Source organism: Kryptolebias marmoratus, linkage group LG21 (assembly GCF_001649575.2).
Source record: "Kryptolebias marmoratus isolate JLee-2015 linkage group LG21, ASM164957v2, whole genome shotgun sequence".
Lineage (NCBI taxonomy): Eukaryota > Metazoa > Chordata > Actinopteri > Cyprinodontiformes > Rivulidae > Kryptolebias > Kryptolebias marmoratus.
The window spans coordinates 9,961,237-9,988,352 of NC_051450.1; the positions used below are offsets into that span (position 1 = coordinate 9,961,237).

Here is a 27,116-nt window from a genome sequence, read left to right on the forward strand (position 1 = left end):
CTTTTTTTTTCTCCTTTCTCTCTATTATTTTCTTGATTAGGAATGTACCAGAAATCACACTTTAACGAGAAATGTCCATTACAATTTCCAAGATTCTAAAGTATAGATACTTTCTTTTCAACAACACTGATAAGTTAAATTTTATTATGTCATTAGAACTAATTGTGTGCAAGATTGTGTTTGTAGGTATTTAACAGGCATGCACAGTGGCTATCCTCAGTTTTGCAACAGGATTTTAAAACCATCAGTGAAACTAAATAAGCTAAAGATGTTTAGACAAGATAATTTTTCCTAATTGTTACACCCTTTGTCTGGTTTTCCTTGCAGCTTCACTCAAACTCGGATAAAGGCGATGGATCCGTCAGGTACATTCTGAGCGGAGAAGGTGCTGGGACTATATTTATCATCGATGAGGTGACAGGAGATATTCATGCCACTAAAAGCCTGGACCGGGAAAGGAAAACACATTATGTCCTGCATGCACAAGCTTTGGACCGCAACACAGAGGAGGCCCTAGAACCAAAGTCGGAATTCATAATTAAAGTGCAAGACATCAACGACAATGCACCTAAATTTCCAGATGGACCCTTTGTAGCGACGGTGCCTGAGATGTCTGAAGTGGGTGAGTAGAGCTGCTTACTGAACTGAACCTCTGAATGGTTGCCCTTTTCAGTCAATGGCAGTACACCAACAGTTAAATATGAAAACATGAAAGAATCTGGCAAAACATTATGTACTATGTTGAATGTGTTTATGTTGTTGTCCTATTAGTAGCCTGTGGTAAAAAACAAAAAGATCATTGGAGGACTTTTGACTTTATTCCTTCTGGATGATCTGAGCAAAAATAAATGGATTTGTACGGAGAGCTGCAATCGAACATTTACCCTATGCTGCATTCTAGTTTGTCCTCTGTTCAACAACGTTTTTCAGCATGTTTGATCTTCTGTAAGCCAGTCAAGACCCCTTTTTCATATTTTTTTTTTTCTCTGGATGCTGTTATGGTTTCCCTCCCGGGTGGGCAGGTCTTTATAAGCACCCAATAGTGCCTCCACAGCAATCCCTGCTATCAAGACTATGGAGTCCTCCACATCATGGAGGAAAGTAAAGCCTCTATTCACCTCCACTGAGACAGCTACTCTTCGCATGCCCAGCATCATGTGGCAAACATTTATCTTGTATTTCTTTGTTCTCCAGTTCTGTTTTTAGCTCGGGTGAACAAAAGCCATCCTTTTCTCAGTCCAGTGGATTCTGCCTCACAGCACAGTAGCTCTGGAGTATGATGCTCTAATATTTTAAAATGATATGTAGGTTACCCAAACATAGGCCAAACAGCTATCAGAGTGATTTTGCTGTAAATACAGTAGAAAGCAGCAGAATTGTGGAATTGACGTTTGTTGAACACATCCTATTTATCGTCTGTATGAAATATATCCCCTCCTGAAAAACATAGTATATTTCAAACAGCAAAAGAACAGCTTCATCAGCCCTGTAGACGATGAAAATGTGTAAACCTGATTAGAAATGCAGACCCTGATAGACCTCTGGGAGCCCTCTTTACAAACAGTCAATATCTCCCTGGTTGCATTTGTGAATATTCATGAACAGACAGGCCTGACGCACATACAACTCTGCTTGTTAGTATAGTTCTTTCTTAGTCAGGCATGTCAAGTAAATGTTTAATAATTGACACATAATAAATATTTAGATTTCAGTTCATGAATAACTATTGGATAATTGGGCTTTGGCTCCAAATGATACAGAGTAATGGCAATATACTTGTAAGATGTCTCCTGACAAATTTTGTTAAGTTCTAACAAGACTACAGGGTTTAAAGTTTTGCTGTAAACTTTATCATCGGTAACACAAAAAGAAAAAAAAAAAGAAAGAAAGGAAAAATCAATCACCATTGATGCCCCAAGGGAAGAAATCAAGGACTGTGAAGGGGAAAATAATTAGCCTTTTTCCGCCCCCTCTTTTGCTCATGTCCATTAAAGTAATTCTGCTTCAGTTGGGCGTTTTCAGCGTCAAATCAGCTGTAACAATCAACTGTCCTCACACTCCAGAGCACTAATCCCCCCACATTTGTCAATACTGGAGCTTCGAAGTGTAGGAAAGGGCTGTCTTGGACTGGGGCAGCTAATTGGTTCTGATGTTCCTTTTCCTGTCCTAATTGATTAGCAGGGCACAAGCCAGGTGGTTCAACTGCTTGATCCTTTCTACTTATTGCTACAATAGTATTTTTTGAGTGCTGCCTGAAAAAAAAAAGAAAAGTTTTTTCTTTTTTTTTTTGTTTGCATCAGAAAATCTACAATTAACTTCTAAAAAGAAGTCACAGTTTATAGTGGTTAAAAATCCAGAGGTATTGCTGGATCTGTTTATTATGAATCAATGTTTTTCAAGATTGTTTGGCCAGAATTCTATGGAATAATCTACTAAGGCCTTTTTACAATTTGCTGCTATCCATGATTTAAAAAAAAAACAAAAGAAAGATTTTCAAGTATTTGTCACTCAAAGAGGAGTCTGATAAAATTAGCTGTTGTTCAGTTCATTAGTAGCTCAAGTTATTGCATTAAGATGACACTGTACGTTTAGACATACATTTTAAACAAACATCCTACTAAACATTCTATCTGTCGCAACCTATTTATTTTTCACAATGATTTCAAATTTGAAGCAAAATAGCATGGAGTAACAATTTGGGTTGTTGGATAAAGCTGTGAAGGTTGTGTGTTATGCTATTATTACTAAGTCCATTGGAAAATATTATTTTTTTGCTATCTGAAGCTGGGGACACAGTACACAACTTTCAGAGTCTTTGCAGATATTGAAAAGACTTGGAGTGCATACTAACAGACTGGTTTCAGAAGATTTTTGTATGATAGATGAAAGACTGGGGATCACACATTTAACAGCTGTACCTGATGAGAGATCACAGACTATAAGTTTGTCAAGCCAACTAAAGCCAACAGATTGGCTATACTGAAACGTATATTTTGCAATGATTTCTTATTGATTGTATTGATTTATTTGTACAAACCATGTCTTTCTTGCAAATGAGACAATTGTGTCCCAATACGACTAACCTGTACAAACAAAAGAAATAAATGAATGAATTTTTAAAATCACATGTGATAAGATTTGAAAACCCCCATCAAGAATAAACAGTTCTAACCTTCACCTAATCTATAGAAGAGAGTAAAAAATAGCCTTCTATCAAAAAGTCAGTAATGTTGTTGAAACCATTTAAAAACTTTCCAACTGTCGGACGAGCAAATTTGTTTCAACTAAAAAGAAGCAAAACAAATGCAATGTCCATTATAATCACTGAAATTCTAAATGGCCTCTTCAATTTGAGTGTCCATGTCTGGAAGCCAAAAAGACCCTGTGAAAAAAGTTTGAAGGAGAAAAAAGTTATTATTATTATTTTTTTTAATTCAGTTAGTGTTGCAATTAGTTTATTTATTTATTTATATTCTATAAAAATAATGTTTTTAGTAAATCTTTGCTTGTGCAGTCATAGACAAGACAAAATTAGACCTTTATAATATGATAGTCATTAATTCAATGGCTCTAAATATATAGTATATATGGTGGATGGTGCTTCAACACTTAAGCTGAAGTGCATTTATCAGCAAAGCTAAGCACAGTGAACTCTTCATCAGAAGTGTATAATAAAAGCATTATCATTATCAGAATATAAAATCTGATACTAGAGTTCAAAACACCTGCATACACAGTAGTAGAGACACTAAGTGGAAATTTGCTAAATGAAGTCAAAGTTTACTAAATTTTAAACACACAGCAGTTAAAAGTCCAAAATCATAAAATATTCAATTTTATTTATTCTCCTGTGCCATCTCAGATTTTACACATAAGCTTTTTAAATAATGCCCACTAACATTGTGCCTCCAAATTTGGCAGCATTTAGAATAAACAAGCATGCTCTGAGCTACATGGTTTATTATGGCTGACATTACATTCCGCTCCACTGGCTCGCTAAGAAAGATAAATAAATAAATCACATCTGGTGAAAATCTGTGGAGTATAATTTTACTTTATTTCCAAAGGATCACAGCATAGCAAGTATCCAGTTGACATACAGGCTGTAAGATCTTTCATGTAGCTAATAATTCAAATGAAATTGCTGGGCCTTTTTACATATATACACCAGCACATCAAATAAGCATTTTGTGCAATTATAATGCATTCATCATGCAATTACAATGGGTCAATGAAGCCTGTAATGCCCTGTGAGCAACACTTGAAGTGCAAAATTGAACCACAGTGTTTTAGACTGAAAAACATGTAAACAGTAGTTTTTAAGCCACTTGTCTTTTTCATCTTTTCCCAATAAAAGTGTTTGCACCTGTGCTATCTCCAAATGTAAAGTTAAACATAAAAATATGTTCAGCAGCCTTATATGTGATGGGAGTCTGCTGTCGGTTCCTTATCCACCAGCACTGTTGAATATGTGAATGATTTTATGCATTCATGCTATAAGAATTCCCACTCATAAATGATTTATTTTATGATTGCATAACAGAAACTTGCTGGCCAGGAAGACAGCTGTGGTAGCAATACTTATTATTTTTCCAGAAATGGGCAACTGTAAGTCAGTAGATTATAAAGCAAGCTAACTCAGCATCTTTGTTCGTTAGCTGCTTGTTTCTTTACATTAAATGTGGTGATTCTGTTTAAAGCGCCAGGGCTGTGACCAACATTTTAAGTATCTTTCTCTGATCAGCCCTGTGATCTTTTATTGAGAGTATATGCGCAAACATCCTCCTTGAAGAAATCTACCAGATGTGGTTGCCATAACATATCAAACACAAAACCACTGCACAATTGCACATTGAGGCATTAACAATTAAAAACCTTTGAAAATGAAAGCAGCTTTCAGGAAATAATTTGTGGCTATGCTCATTTTTTAGGTACCTCTGTGTTGCAAGTCACAGCGACCGACGCAGATGACCCTACCTACGGAAACAGCGCCAAAATAGTCTACAGCATTTTACAAGGACAGCCATATTTCTCTGTGGACCCCAAAACAGGTGTGGCATAACTGCATGGTTGAGAAAAAATGCTTTACAGTCAGCACCCGTGTGCTTGCAAGCATTGTAACTATAAAAGGATGTAATGACTTTGTTGTTGATCTCTTAAAACAAAGTGTATATCGTGCTGTGAAATCTTTGCAGCAGGGGCTTCTAGCAGGGAATAGTCTGTTTTGTTATTTGCACCATATCTGACATCATAAAAGCAAAGAGTGGACACAGTAGATTTATGGTTGACTCATACCACTGCTACACGGTCGAGCACGCAACCCTCTCCTTGTGGACTATAAGTAACTCCTCTGGGAGGTCAAAGAATACATTTGTAGAGATGTCTTCGGAAAGCTATTGTTTCCTTCCTTTAGAGAAAAAGAAAAGAGGCAGTGCTCCATATTTCAAAGTCCATCTTTTGTTTGAGAGGCCTCTTCTAGAATCTATTAAATGTTAATAAAGCTTCTGAAGCGCAAGGCATATAACTTTTATATGATGTGAAATATGTGGTGTTGTGAGTGTGTGTAGGGCTTTTTTTCTTATCTTTCTATGCCTCACAAAGACACATGTCCTGTAGGTGCTCAGGCATCTCCAGTTTCCCATACTTGCCTTCTGCTGCTGCTGCTTTTGGTTAACGTGAACAACAATTTTCTTGTATGGTTTGATTCATTGCTATCTGGGACAACGATTGGTCCCTTTGAGACCACACCACCCATGTAAAACATGAATTTTCATGCTGAATGAGCAACACCAATGAATGGCTGTATATTTTGACTTTACCTTGAGGGAAAAGGCGGTTGGGGATTAATGGAACAATGGTACAATAGTTTTGGCGATGAATGAAAATCGGGCCACATATATTGTTCCACCAACCATATGTTACTGCTGACAAGATCTATTTTAAATCATGCCTTTGCTGTAAAGTATGATTATTCTTCAGTTACTTTATTTTCAGTCTTCCTTAAACAATGTGTTTTTTGGTCAGATCAGATGGTGTGCTTTGCTTGAGCTGACTAGGCATCTTGTCTGCATTATAATGAGGCGCGGGGCGTGCAAAGGATAAGGATGTGATCGAAGGCCCCGCCAGCTGTACTCCTCACACAGCACTAGGTTAACCACATGTAAAAATGTATACAATTAGGCAGTTGTTTTTATGTCATTGGCAAACTGACCTCTTCTCTAAAATTAGGACAAGGACCCCCAATGGTCAGTGGGACACGCACACAGGCAGGGAGTAGCACTTTTTATGTGATCCTTTACATGCTATAAGCCCAGGTTTTAAAGCAGCTTTGCTGGCATGCTGCCACAATTGAGCCCCCCGCTGGAGAGATGAAGCAGCTTCCGCAGCTGTCTCGCAGAGCATTAGCTTGCTTACATGTCCTCATACCCACATGTATCCGGATCCTATTATGCTTAAATTGCACACCTGACACCTTCACGGAATATCAACAAATTATTAGCAGGGTTATAGGAGCCCACACACAACTTCTTCCTATTCCAACCTGATATTGGCAGCCTGATATAGCAATAGCATGTTTTACAAAAAGAAAAGGTCATTTGAGGACAGAAGGTGATAAAGGCATTTGGCAGGCACATATGGCGTTAAAGCAAAGGATTGCCTCAGACCTGACCCAAATCTTCAGTGGGGAGACAAAAAAGGTTGTTTTTTTTCTTTCTACCCCCTGCCTAACTGGGTTTGTGACATGATCTCAGACCTCACAATGACTGAAATGACAGACCTGTCTGACTGCTGAGGAATTGCATTAAATGCTAAACTGACCACAGTAACAGAATAAAGTACTTTTCCACCATGGAAGTCGAAAGTGCTAATATAAGATGTTGCCTTTGCAAAGCAATCATGAACTGTTATTACACGACCCAGAAATATCTTGGTAAGTATTCCTTATGCCTCACAGCTGTTCAATGAAATTACAATACCCCAAAGTCCCTGATCAAACTAAAAGAGCACCTGCGGACGCTACTTTATAATGCTGGAACTCTATGCCTCTCAGTAATACAAAATGCTGTATGGTTGTATCACAAACCTCAGGCTAAATTAAGCTTGTTATACATTTATGGTTAAAGGTAATGCATCTCAAATCATTTCTAAATCATTCTAGACCAGTAAAAATTGTGTTTTCAAACTGGTACTCCTGTTAACAAAAATTGCTGTCTAGCTATGTGATAAATACCAAACTTCAACAAACCACATATCAATTTGAAGCTTTTGAGATGGAGAATTTGAAATAAAATTTTAAAAATCATAACTCAAAATAAATATCCCTTATTATGACTCATTTTGCCAGCATGGTCACATATTATCCCTTTGCTATGCTGTATTAAATTGCATTAAACTCAATGTGTTCAATCAAAACTCATTTTAATATCATTGTATCATAATTAAAAGCAGAGTTGTAGCATGAGTAGAAGTTACCTAAAGACTACACAAGTTTACCTGCAGCTTCTGAAGATACATGCTGTAGATTGCAATGTTAATGGTGTGACAAAAATAATAAGTAAGAGTGTAGGACCAAAAAATACATATTTAGACATGCTTACCAAAAGTGTTTGGTGTTGAGAAGCTTAAAGGAAATAAATTAATAGACATGTACTTTGAGAAAACAATGAGCAAATGGTCACAATGTTCATCAATACACTGTCAGAACAACAGTACCAGCCATGGTCCCAGGCCCAGTTTGAACCAGAAAAGATGCAGACAATTGTATAAGTTGACCTATTTGCAAACAGGTCATATCTTATTTCCCATAAGACCTGCTTTTATCTCGAACAATTACATTTCTTGTTGTTATAAAAATATCAAATTACCCATGTACATCAAAACTTTCATATGTGCATATATGCCTATGGTACACTTACCTGAATCACCAATGAGATAATGGAAAGCACAGGGAAAAAAAATGAAGCTGCAAATATCATTAGAAACAACCATCTGCTGTATACTTATATTTGGGTTTGAGTGGACATTATTAACAATGTTGGGTATAACACTGCACAAATTTGTACGTTTGTGCTCCCTCAGTCACCACCTGGAGTAGGTGGTGAACGGGAGGAGCAGGTGTTTTCTCACATGCACCTCTTCAGAGCATGTGAGAAAATAGTTACAGTAATAGATACAGTCGAGTTTGCACTTTCACTTTCACATTTCGAGCACTAAGCACCTGTCTGCTCCCACATATTCCTGCGTGGTTTAGCTTCATACCAGTTTGAAATGACACAATGTTGTGAGAGAACCTGCACAAACATTTCAAAACATTGTAAATATTCTAGATTTTTTCACACTCCAGCCCACACCAGCTGTAAATTGGGGTCAGAGATACACCAAATAATTAGCTTTGCAAGTGGCTTCTCATCACAGTCAACCAGTATGATGAAAAGACTGTCTGCTCCGAGGGCCTTAGAACAAACTTCAAAGATAGAAGCCATGAAGAAATATTTATTTATTTTTTAATATTTTTATCATGAGTTTCTATTACATTCACTGAATGGCTATTATCATTTTATGTATATTTATAAGTCTTTGCTTTATTAAAAACTAACATTTTATTTTTATATAAGATTGATATAGTTGAGGTTTTATTTTTGTATCCTATATATCTATTGTTGGATTCTGATATATTACATTTGGAATGGTAGGAATTCAATATTGTTTGATTTTCAGACACTGATTGTCTAAAAAAGAATCATCAATGCTAGTAAAATGTTACATCCTTGTGAAATCATAGCCTGATTTTGTTGGACATCTGACATTTCAAATACAGCTAACTAATGTGTGCTAACAGCTTCATAAAAGTGAGTCAGAAGTTTTTAAAAAATGACATCCACATGGCACAAAGACAGCTTCTTGCCTCTTAAAAGGGGATTCAAACATGAACGAAATTACAACTGACACGTTTATGTTGGTTTAATCTGGAATGCAAAAGAAAAACGTCTTGAGGTTAGATTTAATTTGTCAAAAAAATAAATGAGAATGACACAGACTTTAAAATGGCCTACAGCAACTTACATTGATAATGATAAGAGACCTGGAGGGAGGAAGCATGGACATTTGATAAAAAGTGTCTATGACAGAAAAATGTCAGAACACTCGATGTACTGTTGCTTGCTGCATGGCTTCAAAATGATTTTAAAAGTCTCTTTTAACCTTCAGCATCAACTATGGCTCAAGTGTCAAATCTGGACAATAGAGCAGTGGAAGAAGGTGGCCTGGTTTGGTGAATTGTGAATGACCCGTGTTAAGCTGGAAAAAACGAGGCAGATTCATTGAGGCCACACCTCCCAGTTTACAGGACTTAATCGGATCTGCTGTTAATGTCCTCAGACACCTTTAGGAGTCTTGTAAAGTCAACAGCTTGATAGGTTGGAACTGATTTTGAAGCATTTGAGAGTCTTAGTTAATAAAGTTGCTTTAACTGACGCAGGTTATCAGCACTGACATTTAAATACAACAGAATTTAAAAAAAAAAAAGTTATTTAAACACATCAATATAAACTGTTTTATTTTATAAATAGAGTGAATAAAAGAGTGAATAATCATTTCAGTTGACAACTTTTAGTCATTAATAATCTTGATGATGAATAAAAATGTAAATGCCAGATTTAATGGTAAGTCTAGAAGGCATTTAGATTGAACTAAAAAAGTCTTAGTAAAATGATAAGGAAAATTTGCTGAAGTGTAGGTACTGGCTGGGGGAAATAGTCACATTAAATTGAATTATATGCATGTGATGGTTTAAAATCTATTCATTAGAGGTGTGCTCAGCAAAAATAAGACTACAAGGTAAGAGAAATAAAAATACTTGCATGCAAACTGAAGAAGAGTAATCAGAAACTTTGCACAATGTGCATACCTCGGAACAGAACAGTTATACTGCACATGCTGTAATGAGTATGCATGATACTTCAAGAATGTCAAAACTGATTTTTACAATCATAAAAAAGCATATTGAAATAAAACACTTTAAATGGAATCTAATAGACAATAATTATATCTGTCTCACATACCTTTTTAATTATTAATTAATTTATTTATTTTAAACTGAAGTACATGTAGTTGCTTCTGAAAAAAAGCATGTCTAGATTTCTGAAGTGTAAATACACATCATTAGATAACCTGAATTGTTTTACAGCTTCATATAAATAACTATTAAGATCCTTTTGGCGCTAGATATAAAGCTATAATTTGTTTTTGAGAGGACCAAGACTAAAATATATTAAATGTGAAGCTAGAGTTAACCACGAGTTGACTTGGGACTCACTCACACTACTTCAGATATTTAAAAAAAAAAATAAAAAATTCTGCTGCATTTCACATACCATTCGCATGAAGAGATATTTTGGTGAATAAAATACGATTTTTAGAACCACTTTTCAAAGTGGCAATTAAAAAAAATTAAAAACAAAAACAAAAAAAAGCTTTGTTTCAGGTGGAATTGTATAAACAAGAAATAGAAATCTTCAGAACTCATGGCATATCACCAACTGATGCCCACTATTACTTTGCCATGGAAACCCTAATGGTTTTACCTTTTTTTTTTTTCCTTTTTTAGTCTGACTTGCTTTTTCTGATCTTGTTATTATCAAACTTTGATCATGTGTTGAAATTAATAATAACTGAGAAGAAACTGTAAATAGTATCTCATAAACCAAATGACTGTATCCATTAGTGCAGCGATTCCGAACCCTGGTCCTCGAGGAACACTGTCCTGCATGTTTTAGTTGTTTCCCTGCTTTGACACACCTGATTTGAATGAGGGAGTGATTAACAGGCTTCTGCAGACAGAAAGGACCTGCTGAAAAGCAGGGAAACAATGAAAACTTGCAGGATAGTGTTCCTCGAGGACCAGGGTTGGGAACCGCTGCATTAGTGCACCATATTCACCAAACTACCTGTCACTGTGTTCATGTTCAGTTCCATAGTGATCTTGCAAAATGTTTGAAAGACTGATTAAAACCACAGGTTAAATGTGACACAACATTATACAGACTGGTTAATAGATAACTAGTTTATTTAAAATATAGGTCTACTCACTGTGCTCCTTATTGTTAGGGTTAGTTGAACCAGAGCTCTTAAAGAAACCCTGGTTAAGCTAAACCTGCTTTGTAGAAGTAGGACACTGTTTAAACAAATATCTTGTGTAGACAAGAGTTTAACCAGAGAATTGCAATTGAAGATTGAAAGCACTAAGTGGCTCAAAAACAGCCAAAAATAACAGAGTAAACAGCAGCAATGAGTGCCCCAAAACAAAGACCTGTTTACAAAAGTCCTAAATTATTTTTAACAGCTCTTCGAATACTGTTCTTAAGAATAACCCATCAAAATGCAAAACATAAATACTATTTTTAGAAGATGTACCCATACAACCTTCTTCTTTTCTATAATCTGAGAGACTGATTTGAATGTGTCCAACTCTCCAACTCCTATCTGTATGCAGTGTAACTGTCTCAGCCCTTCTACATGTAAGCTCATTAAAGTGCATATAGAATTACACAAACGTTCAGTAGGAGTGTCTCAGCCCTAGGCTACAAATGCACGCTGTTAAGTGGACACAAAAACAAAGCAAATCACTATAACCACTCAAGTGTCTAGATGCTGGCTGGTAATCACTAACAAGAGAATATAAAACAACAGGAGCCACGATAGCAAGCTGCTCACATGAAACCTCAGCCAGCCTGACTAACAGATTAGCTGCACTTCTGAGCAGCAGGTGCAGCTGATTGTTGGAGCCTGATTAGAGCATAGGACCGGAGCACAAGTCCAATCAGTCATGCTGGTAGGACGGACGCAGTGCAAGTGAAGGCACCAATCCTGAACAAGAGCTTGCACATGCTAATCTGCATAGAAGAAAAGTTCTCAAATTCTGAGTGAAGCAGACTTTAACAAAACTGTAGATGTTGAAGCTGCTAAATGGATTTCATTTTAGGTTTATAGCAGAAGCAGGCAGGACATGTTCCCTGCATGTTAAGCTAAGCTAACTTCAGGTCAGTTGTGGCACACATGGGGCTCTCCGCTAATTGCAGGATTGGTGATTCAGTCCTTGGCTCGTAACATGCCAAAGTGTCAATGTGACAGACGCTGAATGCCAAGCTGTTTGTGCTGGTAGGTCAGCTCCTTGGATGACGGCTCAGCCACCATTCATGTGAATGTGCATGAATGAAAACCCCTTTGTAAAACTTAAAAAGGTCAAAGGGTGCTATTTAACTGTAAGTCACTTAACATTTCCGTGCCGTGGCTATAAATTTGCACTGAACTGACAGAAACAAGAATGGTATTATAATGTATGCATATTTCCCAAGATGTCAAATTATTCATTTAAATATGCTCAAAATGTCTAAATGCAGACCCACACTTCCTAATATCCTGCACAGATCTTGTCAAGGTGTCCTTTTCAGAAGATCCTTGGAACCATTTTGTCAGTTGAGGTTTCATTTTTTTATGTCTCAAGGAAAGCATATAATTATTTAAAGGCCTATCGTTCCTTGATGAAGTGCATATTGCCCACCACAACACATGCCAAAGTTTTAAACTCATCAAATTCTAGCTCAGTATAGCCATTTTTTTAGGTTTCCTATGGTTGATTAGCTGTGGTGGCCATCTTGAATTGCGTTTACTGTAAATGCTACTGAGTTTTAGATATACAACCAAAGATTATTTCCTAATAGGTCCATTGAATATGATCAGTGGTTGGTTCGACATTTTTCTAACAGACAGGGTTGACACTAATTGTGAACACCAAGTTGTTGGCAAATAGATGGTCCAATGTGTAAAACTCAAAGTATGTGCTGTGAAACACTTTCAACTAATACCACACCAAATCATCGCTCAGTATCTGTAAAATTGGCTGGGTTGTAGCCATCTTTTGTGTTTCCAAATCACAACATCAGTTGGCTATGGTGTCCATCTTATATTGGGTTTCATTAATTGAGAGTTTCATTAAAATCCATTTGAATGATTCAAAAGATTTATTTGGCTAAAAGATAGACACAGTTGTCTCCAATAGTTATTGGCTAAGTTTTTATAAACAAATCTTGCACAATCAGCCAGTGGAAATTGAAACATGTTGAACCTGCATCTGTTAAATAAATAAATCAAACTGTGAAAACTTTACCTAGCATCTTGTAGCAAGCATGCAAACTGTGTTAAGAACATTGACTGCAGTGGATTTACTTGATTACATGGCGTGCAAATCTCAGAACTGCAAGCCAGCAAAATTTTGAAGAGCATCCTATACCTCAGCAAAAGTACATCTGAGGAGGGGGTGGTGCATTTATCCTTTTTTACACTTGGGTCATAACTCCTGTCTCTGCCCTCACTACTGTACATCTGTCACTTACCCGTAGAGACATCAAGGCTGTTCCTCTCAAGTCTCACGGTCGAATGCTCCTTAACCGCACTTCACATCTGTACTTCTTCACACACACATATGCAAAAGACACTCCACAATACCGAATCTCCGAGTCCCCTTTGAATTCTAAATAGGCTAATTTCTCTGCTGATCTGGGATTTGTAAGCGTTAGAGTTTATTGAAGGAGCTGACATAGATCAAGATGTTTTTTTTTGTTTTTTTTAGTTGATGGATTAAGTCTTCACTCTGGTTAAATCAAGAGTAAAAAATATTGTCATTTTGCCAATCATTTATGATGCCAAATGTAGCAGCTAAATTTGTTACTTCCGGTTTGATTATATTTATAGTATATTAAAAATAAATGATTTGTTCAAAGAAGTGGCACACTCTATAATTATTTCTGTGATTTTTTTTTTTTTTTTTTTGTCTACACTTTTTGTTCGGCAGATTTTGTGACAGTGCACACATACAGGGATAACATTGGATAAGATGGGCCAAAAAACAAGATTCCTGAAGCTGGAGATTGAAGAGTGCTTAAGTAATCTTCTATAATCCCTTTTGTTCACCCAGGAGATTGTTCTCCTTTAGAAGTTTCCAGCCAGACAAAGAGGTGGATAGTGTGATGGTATCAACTCTAATAGACTGAGGAGGTTGAGAAAAAGGCTAACCACCTTGCTGTGTCAAATGGATCCAGGTTCACAGAAGTCAGCTCTTTCTCAATTATTTTCTAAATTAACTGACGAGCTCTGTAGAGATTTAGAAGAGGATGTTGGAGGTAATACAGCTCAGAGATGGCCACGAAAGGAAGTTCAGGGGTGTGATCTTTGTGTCAGAGTACTGACATAGCTCTCTGGTACTCACACTTCCCGAAGAATACCTGTCTGATATTTTCATGGCAAAGAAATTCATTTAAGAATGGATGCAGCTTGGGTATTATGAAGTATCTGCAGTGAAGTTGTTGTGACACATTCCTATGTGGCAGCCTTATATTTGTTTGTTCGGCTTTATGTGACTATATCCTCACTGTTTGTGGATGAAAGTCAAATTCCCATAGCCATAACGGGAGAAACAAAAAAAATAAAAAAAGAAATATTTTTTTTGTGCGTGCTTATTGGTTCTTATCCACCATCTGTGAAATATTGCTCAGAAGCGATGCAGCTTTATGAGCGAAGAGGTAATATGAAATTTGAAAGGTCAGATCGTCTGTCTTGGTGTGGTTTTAGACGAAAGTTTGGCCGTTTGCCAAGCGTATTGTGTTTTTTTTTATTTTTTATTTCTTTATTTGCACAATAAGAAAAATACACAACAAAAAAAGAAAAACAAAACCAAACAACATTATATTCTACATTACTTTACATCATAAAAACCAATGTGCCGGAGAATCGCCAAAAAACCCTCTAGGAGCTTGAAAAGCGGCAATCTCCATTTAAACAAATAATTTAAAAACATTTATCTATTATAAAAATACAGTGTTAAAAACATTTCTTTATATAAACAAAAAAAAAGAACATTTAATAAACAAACCCATATGGGAAATTCAAACACATCAGAAGCAACGATTTGACTCTCTGATTAAACTGTTCTTTAGAAACCTCAATGAGGGATTTAGGAAGACTGTTCCAAATCTTTGATCCTCTGTATAAAACACTAAACTGTGCTTGAGTTATGCGAGAGTATGGAGGTCTAATAAGACAACTACCACGAGTCGAATACTGGTGAAATTCATTATTAAAAGTAAAAATATTACAGAAATGTTGAGGAAGTAACTTTTTTATAGAACTATAAACAAATAAAGTAATTTGAAATTGATTAACTTGATAAACAGTTAAAATACTTGCCTGATCAAACAACAACTGTGAGGGGTGTCTACGATTTACACAAAATATTATTCTTAAAGCTCGCTTCTGTAGTCGAAAAATAGATTCTAATTTGGATGGATGGGTGCTAGCCCAAGCAATATTACAGTAATTGATATATGGATACAGCATTGAATAATACAACATAGTTGCAACTTTTTTGTTAATCAGATGCCGAATTTTACCTAGTATACCAACAACTTTGGCTATTTTTGTACTTACAGCACTAATGTGAGGTTTCCAGGATAGCTGATCATCTATCATGACACCAAGGAAACGTGTGGATTTAACATTATTAATGAAAATATTATCAATTTGTATTTGCAATGTAGATTTAAATGTATAAGGCTTAATACTAAATATTATATAACTTTGTTTTTTTATGTTAAGTGATAATTTATTGGACTTAAACCAAGTGGATAACTTGTCAAGTTCGCCATTAACTACCTTTATTAGAGTTTCAAGGTTTTTATGTGAATAAAATACACTTGTATCATCTGCAAATAAAATTATTGAAAGCTTATCTGAAACATTAGAGAGGTCATTAATATATAGTAAGAATAACAGGGGACCCAAAATGGAACCCTGTGGTAAACCACACTTTAAGAGAAGAGGAAGTGATTCTGTCCCATTATAATTTACAGTTTGATACCGGTCTGAGAGATAACTTGTAAACCAAAGTAGTGGCTTATTTCGTATACCATAATGTGAAAGTTTTTTTAACAGAATGATATGATCAACAGTATCAAATGCTTTTGAAAGATCCAGAAAAATACCTACAGTGTTTTCTTTTCTATCTTTTGCTTTGTATATTTCAATCAACAAGTAAACAAGTGCCATGTAAGTAGAATGTTGTTTCCTAAAACCATACTGATGAGCATATAAAATTTTATTTTTGTCCAAATGTTTAATTACTCTTGTGTAAACAAGTTTTTCAAGAATTTTGGACAATGCTGGCAGGACAGAAATTGGTCTATAATTGTCAAAAATAGCAGGGTCATCTTCTTTATAGACTGGTGTAATTTTTGCTATTTTCAACTCTACAGGCACAACACCTTGGTCTAAAGAAAGATTAAAAATATAAAGTAATGGTTTAATAATATCAGGGCAAATTGCTTTGAGTAATTTACTGTCAATCATATCATGTCCTGGTGAACAATCTTTTAATTTGATAATTATTTTTCTAATTTCGTCCTCAGTAACAGGTTCAAATTTAAAATCATTGGAAATTGGAGAATTCATATATTCTAAGGGTCCAATATGACTAGGTGGAATCTTAGCAGCTAATGATGGACCTACATCAGAAAAAAAGTCTATAAATCCTTTAGCAATTTGGCGTGGATTTGAGACTGTGGACTTGCCTATTTTAAATTCATTGGGTAACTGTTTTTTAGAATGATTTTTATTGAGAATACAATTAATGGTTCTCCACAAAGATGATACATTCTTCTTCTGTTCAACTAACCTCACATTATAATAGTGAATTTTTGCTCTTCTTATGATGTGATTTGATCTATTTCTATATTTTTTAAACTGCAACAAATTAAATGGGGTAGGACAAAGGAGATATTTTTTATATAATCTATTTTTATTTCTCAGTAACTTTATAATAGCTGTAGTTATCCAGTGTTTTGTGGACTCCTGGTTAAAGTAACACTAAGGCTACAGATAATAACACAGGATTTGCTGTAGAGTGTATAGAGTTTGTATCATTACAGAAAAGTTGTTAGCAGCACTTTGATTAGCTTTGGAACAAAGAAAAGCAACAGATACCTGCTGTGACGTGGCATTTTAAAAAAAAAAGCAAAACTGTGATGACATGAAAATACTTCTGAATCTTGAGAATATCCTGTTGAACATATATTTTTGTTCTCTGTGGGAGTTTAAAAACAGGCACTTCATGTTCTTTTGAAGTCTTAACTATTTGTAGATGGCAATTTCTGTAGTTTGAGGAGAGATATGAATAAGGTCTTCGGCTTTGAACACATTTCCCAATTGCAATGATGAAATTTGTTGCTTTGACAAGTATTTACAGGCATCACAGGAGTTTTATCTTTGCAACCATGACTCATATTCTGTAAAAAACTTTTTTTTTTTCTCTTTTTTCCCTCTTCACATTGTCTTTGAGACCATAGTTCAAGTCCTCTTTGACATTTTCCCTCCATTTTGTCCTCAGTTCTTGGTGAGATTCAGCCACTTGAACTATTAGTTCATGTGTCAAAATTGCTCCAAATTGGGCTGAGAATAACTTAATTTGGCTTGGACCCTAACATGGATCGGTTAGTGTCAGGAAAAGTAAAAAAAAAAAAAAATTGAAACCCTTTTTTTCTTCCCATTTATAATTTTGCACTTTGGACAATCACCCCAAAGGGTAATTGCAGTGCTTTGCAAAATTGCGCCAAACAGCCTTGAGAAAGCTAAAGTAATTAACTTGGAGTTAGACCAATTTTATTTTATCAATAAGTCAGATTTTTACTTTTTTGTGTTTTTATTTTTTACTTTTTATATTTGGACCAAAGCATAATTTACTATCAACCCACACTTAATTTGACTCAGGTTTAATTAGGGTGAGCGTTCCTCAAAAACTATTTAGGACATGCTGCTAATATTATTTTTAAATCAAAAAGTAAAATGAATTTAATGCTGAATAATAAAATGACTTGTGCAGTGATATCACAGTGCAAATGGAGCCATTACAGAACATTTAACATAGTAACAGAGAGGAAGCTACCTGAAGAGCAAAGTAAATTTACTTGCTTTGATGTGCCTTGAAATGAAGCCTGCCTTGCTTGCTGTCCCACTTAACGGTTGTTCTTTTGCAAGCAAAGGTAATATATACAGAATGACACAGTGGAAGCTGTTGACACTATTAGAATTGGTACATAATACAAAATGAACCACCACCGATATAGTTTAATGAGCTTTATTGAACAAAAAAGTGTTTCAGCCTAGTTTTACTTTATCAAACATTACACAGCATGAGGTTTCTTTGTGGCCTTGAGGTAGAATTTTTGAAATACTATGTTTTTTCCTCCACATTTTAGAAACACCATGCTTATTACACAGTTCAGCATTGCTCTCTTTTTCATTGGAAAAAAAATCCAGGCACATTAGCAATCAAAAACATGAAAGAGGAGCAAGTTAGCTTATTTATGTCATTGTGGCTGTAGAAATTCTGTTCACTGCTCATTTGTAGGAATATCCTCACACTGGGAAGTTTAGAGTTTGAGACATTACATGAAAACTGACAGTTCTTCTGATGTTTTGTAAATTCGTTAATGAAGTTTTTTAAAAAAAAGAAAGAGAAGTGTTGTCATTGCCACCTAGTCTGGGTCTGTCAGGTCATTTACCACATATTCAGCCTTTGGTTGTTGATTCCTGTAAATCCAGGTTTAGCCATAGTCTCTCGGACCTCAGTCAGTGTTCTGTGTGACAGATGATGTGTAACCTTAGATCCCCTGGATCTTAATACTGCTGGCTGCCTGGCTCCTTGACCCACTTTTAATGATTATTCAGCCTGAGGCGAAAGGATTGCTTTCTGTCTGACAACAAGAGAGAGGAAAATGACATATTGAGTAACATATGGCTGCCTCTTGTGATCCCAAGGAAACACAAAAAAACAACTGCATCCATTACCTACTAAAAGGAATTGGGTGAAATTCAAGCTTTTTGAATCGGAAAAGGATTTCTAAGAAAAAGGGCAAAACGAAAAAGAATAATAATACATAATTTTTATTATTATGTACAATTTGTCACATTCTATTTGTATTTATTATGCTTTACATACTGCATTAAAACTTTAAATTATGAATTCAGATTTCCATGCTTCAAGAAACATAACCAGTGGTAACCAGAGGGTCTTGTCTGTAAGAAAATAACACAATTAAAACTTAAGCACTGATGTAACCAAACGTATTCATTTAGATAACCTAAATAATATCTGCAAATGCCTGGTGTATTTGCATTTGATGGTGAATTGATCTGCAGGGTTTCCCCCAGAAAAGAGGCTAAGCCCGGTGGTAGGTGGCCGTTCGCCGGTTGACTGTGATTTAGTAAAAATGCTACAAAACCAGTGGAAATACGATAGAAAGAGAGCAGATAGTTGAATGGAGCGCGGCGTGCGCAGCCCACTCCAAGTTATAAAAGGTGCACAACGCGGGGCGGGGACAGCGCAATTATGTCACTGTTGGTGCGCGCACACTCGCGCCGTGAGGTAGATAAAAGTAGCGGGTGGAAAAAAAACGTGTATAAAAAATGCTGTATTTATAATAAACAAGCGGAGCTTAGCCTAGTGGATTGATAAATAAACACACATGCACACAAAAGTCATATGTACTAAGCATAGCTCTGGCATGCCTGCAAATATATAGTAAGAAAAAAAATATGCAGAATGTTATTTTATATTTAGTAAATCATCTATCAACTGCCCTTTCTTATCATGCAACTGTAGGTGTGTTTTATTTTTATTTATTTATTTTTTTTTCTGTGAGCAAAGTTGCAGTCATTTATCACATAGTGAAAGTTCATGGCTACGTTTGGTGGGTTACTGTAGAAATAAGGGTGACAGAGTGAGTGCCTTAGATTGTTGCATTCTGCCATGATCCAAGGTTGCATAGTCATTTTAAATATAATAGAAAGTGAGGAAGGGTTAGCCTTGACAATGAAAGAACGAGAGATTAAAAGATGAAAGAGGGATATTGTTAGTCTGGAAAGTGTGATACAGCACTGTGTGAATAGTTCATACTTGAAAAAGGTTTGGAAGGAGAGAGAGATAAAAAAATAAAAAATAAACCACTGCTCTTCTAGTTTGATGAAAACCACTCAACCACTGATCCACAACTTCTTGAAAAACAAACCTTTTTTTTCTCTCTCTCTTTCATGCTATTAACTTATAGTTTACTCTGCTGTTATATGCATATACTTTACAAAACATTATCACTATCTTACAGTATCAAACTGTTTTTTGTTTTTGTTTTTTTTTATTCCAACCTTGCAGGAATCATCAGGACTGCCTTAGCAGACATGGACCGGGAAGCCAGAGAACACTATACGGTTGTTATCCAAGCCAAAGACATGGCAGGCCAGGTTGGAGGCCTCTCTGGCTCCACCACCATCAACATCACTCTGACAGACGTCAATGACAACCCACCCAAGTTTCCCCAAAGTATGTACTAAAAATATATTAGCATTCATTATAATACAAATAATGTCATTGTTTTATGCATTTGTCAAAATAGTGTGGAACGGAGAAAATTGGAAGGCAGCACATTGGCCAGTGTTTCACATTCGAAAGTTTATTTATTTGTTGCCTAAAAAAAAAACTTGTTTTTCTATCTTTCTAGTTAATTTTCTTAGAAAAACAATTCTAGTTAAAAAGCCATCTGTAATGTTACTTTCGTATGCTATGTTACATTTGTCTTGGAAGTCAGAACTCTCATCTAGGAATGGCGACATACCCAACTTAACTGTGTTTCAAAAAAACATTGTGTTGTGCTAATTGTCATACTCAATGACATCAGCTAACTATTATTAGCAATACAAGTTAAAACACAATGTGTTTCCTTTATTTTATGCATTCTAACCTCATAGCTACAATCTTCCTAATAGAGATTGTACAGCATCAGTGAGATACAAACTGACACAAATGGAAATAAATAGGTTATTACTGCCCCTAGCACAACTGCTGTCCATGGACAAAACAGCGATATTAGATTTTGAGGTCAGGGATGGTGATAAACCTGTAACTTCTCAACTCAGAAGTCCAACTTAAGGGGGTGATAGGTGGTGGTGATCTGGTTTATTATGCCAACTTGGAACTTGAAGATTCTGGCTTAAAGCACAGCATTAGGTGATTGTAAAACCAAAACATTTTGGCCTTGTGCAGATAAAAGCATTTCAGCACAGGTGTCAAATGCAGTAATAAAACCTGAAAAAAAAAAAAATATATATAAAATATATATATATATATATATATATATATATATATATATATATATATATATATATATATATATATTTGCAACGCTTTCATCAAAAAAGTGCTACAAAATGAAAAGGTAAAAATGTTGTTTGTGTATTTTATTATCTGCTTAAATTAGTTTTCAGCATATTTCTTCACATTAACATTGATTTATTTTATAACTACACATCCGTCTAAGAATGTCAGCACTCCTTATTATGATATATCATGCTCATTGTGTGACTCAGTAGTTTAATACCATGGTCAAATTTTCCATAATTACCCAAATTAGATAAGTATTCATCAAAACCTTCTGTTTTGCAGTCTGAATTTTCTCCATTATAATGATAAATTTAAGTAATGAAAATGCCTCATCAAGTATAATCCCCCTCAGCTCAGAGTTTTTCATTTGTGCTGCAGTTTAAAATAAAAATCAACATTTTCTGAATAAATGTCTGCCTCAAAGTTGGATAATCTCTGCTGCAGTGCAATCAACCTCGGTTTAGCATTTAATGTCAATTGAAGCACTGCAGAGTATTTTTAATGACATTCCCCCAGGAACAAATGGTGACAGAGTCAAATTGCTTAGCAAAGCCCTTTTAGAAAAACCTCAGACAACTTGGTGGTGCAGGGGAAGTTTATGCTGTTTCTAAGTGGTAACACATCAATGTTCATCCACAGAAAATTACCAACTTTATGTCCCTGAATCTGCTCAAGTTGGGAAACCAGTAGGGAAGATTAAAGCCAACGATGAAGACCTTGGTGTCAATGCAGACATAAAGTATAGCATCATTAACTCAGAGGGTGCCAATATGTTCTCAATATCCACGGACAGAGAAACAAGAGAGGGAATCATCAGTCTCAAAAAGGTAAGAACGAGCTTACAGTAACACAGCACTGAGATCTTTCCTTGGAGAATGTGCAGTGATTGGATATTTAATATCTGGATAAGAATTTTTCAGTTAAATAAAAAACAAAAAAAATAAATAATGGTTGCAGTCATATAAGAACACAATCAAAATTTCTTCAAAGGTTATTTTTTATCTTTCTTTGTTTACATCTGACTTTGTGAAGATGTTGACTGAGCATTTGTAAGGTCTATATTTCAGTGACTGTTAATAAGAGACAGGTATTCTGCTGTGAATTAAGGAAATTGTTGTCAAAACAATTGCATTCATTCATTTATTCACTCGGTCATAAAAGATCAATGTTTCGTTGTTTGCTTTGTCCATTGTTGATCAGTGCAATATCACTTTAGAGGACTGCCTTCACCTTAACAATAGCTTTTTATTTTCAAATAAAACCTGAGCAAATGTTATAGAAAATAGGTTTTGTGGCACGTCAGAGATATGGAGAAATTTTAGATTGTTGATTAAATATATATATTTATATATTACATTTAAAGACTACCTTACATTGTTTTAACTCAGAACTAACATTTAAATCTCAGTTTGTGCTCAATTTCTAACCTCACACCTGCTCTATACTCAGCACCTGGAACAGTGTTGTCAATCAGTGGAAACCATTTACAGTTTGTCAAAATGTTTTAGTAGTTTGTTCAGCTGTCACTTTTCTGAGGATGAATTAAGTACAAATGTGATCATCAACCTGTTAGTACAGCAGTCACGTGCTATGCGCATGCTAATCCTTTGGCCCCATGTTGCCTTTTCCCAACAGCCTCTGAACTATGAGAGAAAGAAGACCTACACACTGCACATCGAGGGAATGAACACACATGTGGATCCTCGTTTTTCCTTTCTTGGCTCTTTCAAAGACACGGCCACCCTTAAAATCACCGTGGGGGATGTGGACGAGGCCCCTATTTTTTCTATGGATTACTATATCTTGGACGTTTATGAAAACTCCCCAAGTGGCACGGAAGTGGGCACAGTTACAGCTCGAGATCCAGATAGCAGGAATAGTCCTGTAAGGTAAGATAAACTACAGTCACACACAATCTGCTGAATGTAGGAAGAATAGTCTTTTGGTAATATTCACTCAAAAAATGGTCATCAATTGATAGATTTTATTCCCATAAATGTGCATTATATGGAATGCCAAAGGTTGGTAATGTTATGCTGCTTTATTCTGGGCTTAAGGATATTTCAGATGGCTGCCAGCCAATGAAATTAGTTCTTTTTGTCAACTAAATGCTTTCCAGATGTTCATTGCAAGACATTTGTGGTTTGTGGCACATTAATTTCTCAACGGCCCAAGTGACAAAATGGGTTTTGTTTTTGTTTGTTTTAGTTATTCCTTTAATCTAAGTTAAATATTATTTTGATATTTTTGTTAGGCTTAGTATTTACTGCTTTCAGTACTAAGATGCTTTGACATTGGACAATTACATCCAAAACAACCAATAGAAAGTATTTTTGTGTAATATATATATATATATATATATATATACATATATACACGTAACTTTGGTAATTTTTTTTGACAAAATTCACATTGCAGCTTTCACATAGATGCATTACTTTACATCCAAAATATTATTATTATATTATGCTGTAAATTTTTGTTTTTTAAGATTATACTTTATTTTTTTTTATTTTGCTGTTTAGGTTGAATCTCCTAAACAATGTTACTCTCTACCTAAATTTTCAGTGTTCATCGTGGCTCTGTGTTGGTTTTTTGCTCCACCAGATAGCTGGTTATTTTGTCTGCAAGCTTGAGAAGTAACCTGAGGCAATACAATTACTTTGCACATCTGTATGCACTCTAAACAGACGCTTGTGTACTGTTGGGGAATGGAAAAAAAAAAATCATACCAGCCTTAGGCGGTGTACAGAACAGGTGCCTTGTTTCATGGCGCTACACTCCAGCAACTGCACTCTGTGTAAAAAATTTGAATTCTATTTATATTCTTCAGAAAAATGATAGAATATTTGTCAACTTGATGCTTTTTAGGAGATTAACCATTGCTCCTATATCAATAGGAAGCAATCTTCTGCTGCTGTTGTGTGTAATAGGATCATATTTGAGGGCTGTGGCATGAGCTGCAGAGTCAAGGTTTTTTTTTTGGTATTTATTTTGTAAACAGCAGTAAAACACAAAAACTCAAAAACAAGAACATCCCACAAAACATTGGTTGATATTATCATTGGCCTATTATGAAGAAAATTCATTTAACAGTCTGTAATAAGATTCCAGATGATGCTTTAAAAAAACATTGTAACAACAAATGAGGGTGCTAAGAAGCGAGTTTCAAGGATGTAATTTTGACACTGTTCTCTTCTGCTCTCTGTGCTATACTTTGTTGTGAAATATGTCAAGTGTTTTAGTCGAAACTGTCAAAAATTAGAAATGCTAAAAAGCAATAACAGTTGCATAACCGAACAAGAATGCATTTTCAATATCCACAGGAGTAATAATGCACTGGTTAGCAAGCACATGGGTCCATTGTGACTGCTATTTGGCAAACTCCAAAGCTCCCCAGAGCCCTGTTTGGTATTCAGTGGCACGTGGGCTGTAGTGCAGAATGTATGTGGAATGTTGAGGGCAGTGGAAGTGTATGACAGCTAGTGTCATCGTCAGCCAAGTCAAGCATTTATGCTGGTGTTGAGTTTCTGGTTCTCAGCTGTCTCGACAGCCAGCAGAAACAGCTGTGTGGAGGAACATGTGGGAAACATGCATCAACCAGTCAGCTCCCACATCTCATAAAGAAGCCAACATTTTGTCATTTAGGGCTCATGTTGGTGTGTGTGTATATTTGATGGTATAATACCTCTATAGCTGACATGTAGTGTGGAAGCATATAAAATTTGTGTAGGCAAGAAAGGTAAGGCGTTTGACTAGAACGAGAGAAAAAATACGTGCAGAAATGTGTCATCTTTGCCTGCTTTTACTGCAGTTAGATACCAAAAGCCTCTTCAGAAGCTAGTTTCCAATTTGCAGCCTTCAGTTTAGCAGTTAAGGTTAAATTTAAGAAAAGTTATCTTTTCACACTTTAAGTTTTCTTTTTACCACGTTTTTATATGCAGCTGCAGTGATTGTGTATTGTACTGTGAGCATTTTCTAAATGCAGGTGGCCCACATTTTAATGCTGTAAGTGAATTTATTCTTTGTTGACACAGATGGAGCACTGTAGACATTGCTATATTTGTTAGTCTAGGTACACCGAAGCTGCTGCTTATGAAACAGGCTGTACGAGCTCTTGTGTAGACAAAATGTTTCAACCAGATTTTGGATTCGTAAAACGTTCATTGTATTTGCTAAGCAAACGAGCAATTTGAGTGCTGGATTTCTATTCTTAGACTTGTCAATTTATGTCTTGACTAACAGGAAGACAGCAACAAGTTATGTAGGATGCAAAAGAGGCTCAAAGTATCTCCTAAAAAGATTATGGCTAACTTTTCAACCTATTTATTTTTCTGTCTGGCAAAGCTCAATCTACTATCTACATACTCTCTGCAAATTGTCAGATCTGTAAGGGGGGGACTTTTGATTTTCAAAATAATAATAATAATAATAAGGCCATAATTATAATCCCCAGACCATTTTACTATAGAAAAAGTTACGGAATATCAAAATTATTTACCTAGTTTACTCTGAATGATTGATGCTGTGGTATCTTGTTAAAAGGGAAAATATGAATTTAAGATCTAAAATCCATCAATTTCTAAGAAAAGAATATAGAAATAATAACAAATCAGTCTATTAATTTGGATTTAAAACTATTACTGGCAGTTTGTTTGTATCAGCAGTAATAGTTTGTACCCTCCATATGTTGCATGAAATGAGCCCTTAGCAAATGATATACAGTTTAATGTGGAAAGACTGGCTGAAGTTTGATTATTTGATTCACGTCAGAATCGTAACACAGTTAGAAAGCTCTGTTGTAAACAAGAAGGTCATTTACATATTAAAGGAGTCTCACCGGTGTTCTTGTGGGATTCCTTGTCCATTTCAACATAACATCACTTCCAGGTGTTTACCACATAAACAACAAAACATCAGAAAGTATTTAGATGACAGACTCTTGAATGCAGAAAGTTAAACAACTCTACTACTGCTCCCTATGTTGGATATGAAAGTAAAATGCAGCAGAATTCAGTATTTGGCTCTCTTTGATCATCAGAACTTTGCCCAAGCAAGCAATGAAAAGAAAAAAAAAATGTTAGTGAAGCAACATTTCAGATTATGGGAACATTGTGAAAGTGGGATGTAAATAACTCCAAAGTTCTTCAAGAGTCATTAGCTTTACTTGCTCTTTCAACATTATAATATTTATCAGGGAAGATAATGCAAGGTTCTTGATCTGGTTACGTACACAGAAATATAAACAACTGTAAAATAGAGCACTTCGTGATAATGTCAGTTTGTTTACACATTGTCTGGCTGCCATATTGGAAGACATGCTCCAATGGATAAACAGAAATGACTGAGCTAACACAAAGAACGACTGGTGGTACGGAGCACCGATAAAACGAACCTTTAACATTAAACTGACATTAAACTATAAAAGACAATTTTTGTGCAGTTTTTGGCTGCTCAAATAGGGCTGACAAAGATAAAAAGTCGTACTTCAGAAACCCACTAGTTGTGATTACCCAAGGAGAACAAACTCGTGAATTGTCACAATGACGCCCTCATTAGAATTTATAGATGAAAAACTGATCACCTAAAGGTGTGTGTTAGGCAATTTAAATAATGTGAAACACATACAAGAAAACATAGATATTTGAAAAGTCTGGATGTGTTGTTTCAGTATTTGTCAAGAGAATTTGTCTCCATCCATTTCCACTGCAAAAACTAGGGTCTAGTCAAAGTAACTAGTATCTCCAAAATTACTTCTGTTGAAAGCGTGTACTTGTGGGAGTACCTGGTATTTTCAGCATGGCGCTTTAAACCACTAAATATTTCTGACTTTTGTGTCCTCCCTGCATTTGATTTT

The 27,116-nt window shown here is 35.5% G+C and overlaps 1 protein-coding gene across 2 annotated transcripts in view; it reads left to right on the forward strand.

Moving 5' to 3' along the window:
* The window catches only part of LOC108234726 (cadherin-18), a 130,554-nt gene that overhangs the window by 65,659 nt on the left and 37,779 nt on the right, over positions 1 to 27,116 (forward strand). For both annotated transcript variants that reach the window (XM_017414127.3, XM_017414126.3), the window contains exons 3-7: positions 328 to 622; positions 4,932 to 5,051; positions 20,255 to 20,422; positions 21,899 to 22,086; positions 22,895 to 23,148. In XM_017414127.3, coding sequence (XP_017269616.1) covers positions 328 to 622; positions 4,932 to 5,051; positions 20,255 to 20,422; positions 21,899 to 22,086; positions 22,895 to 23,148 — 1,025 coding nt within the window. The remainder of the gene's footprint in view (positions 1 to 327; positions 623 to 4,931; positions 5,052 to 20,254; positions 20,423 to 21,898; positions 22,087 to 22,894; positions 23,149 to 27,116) is intronic.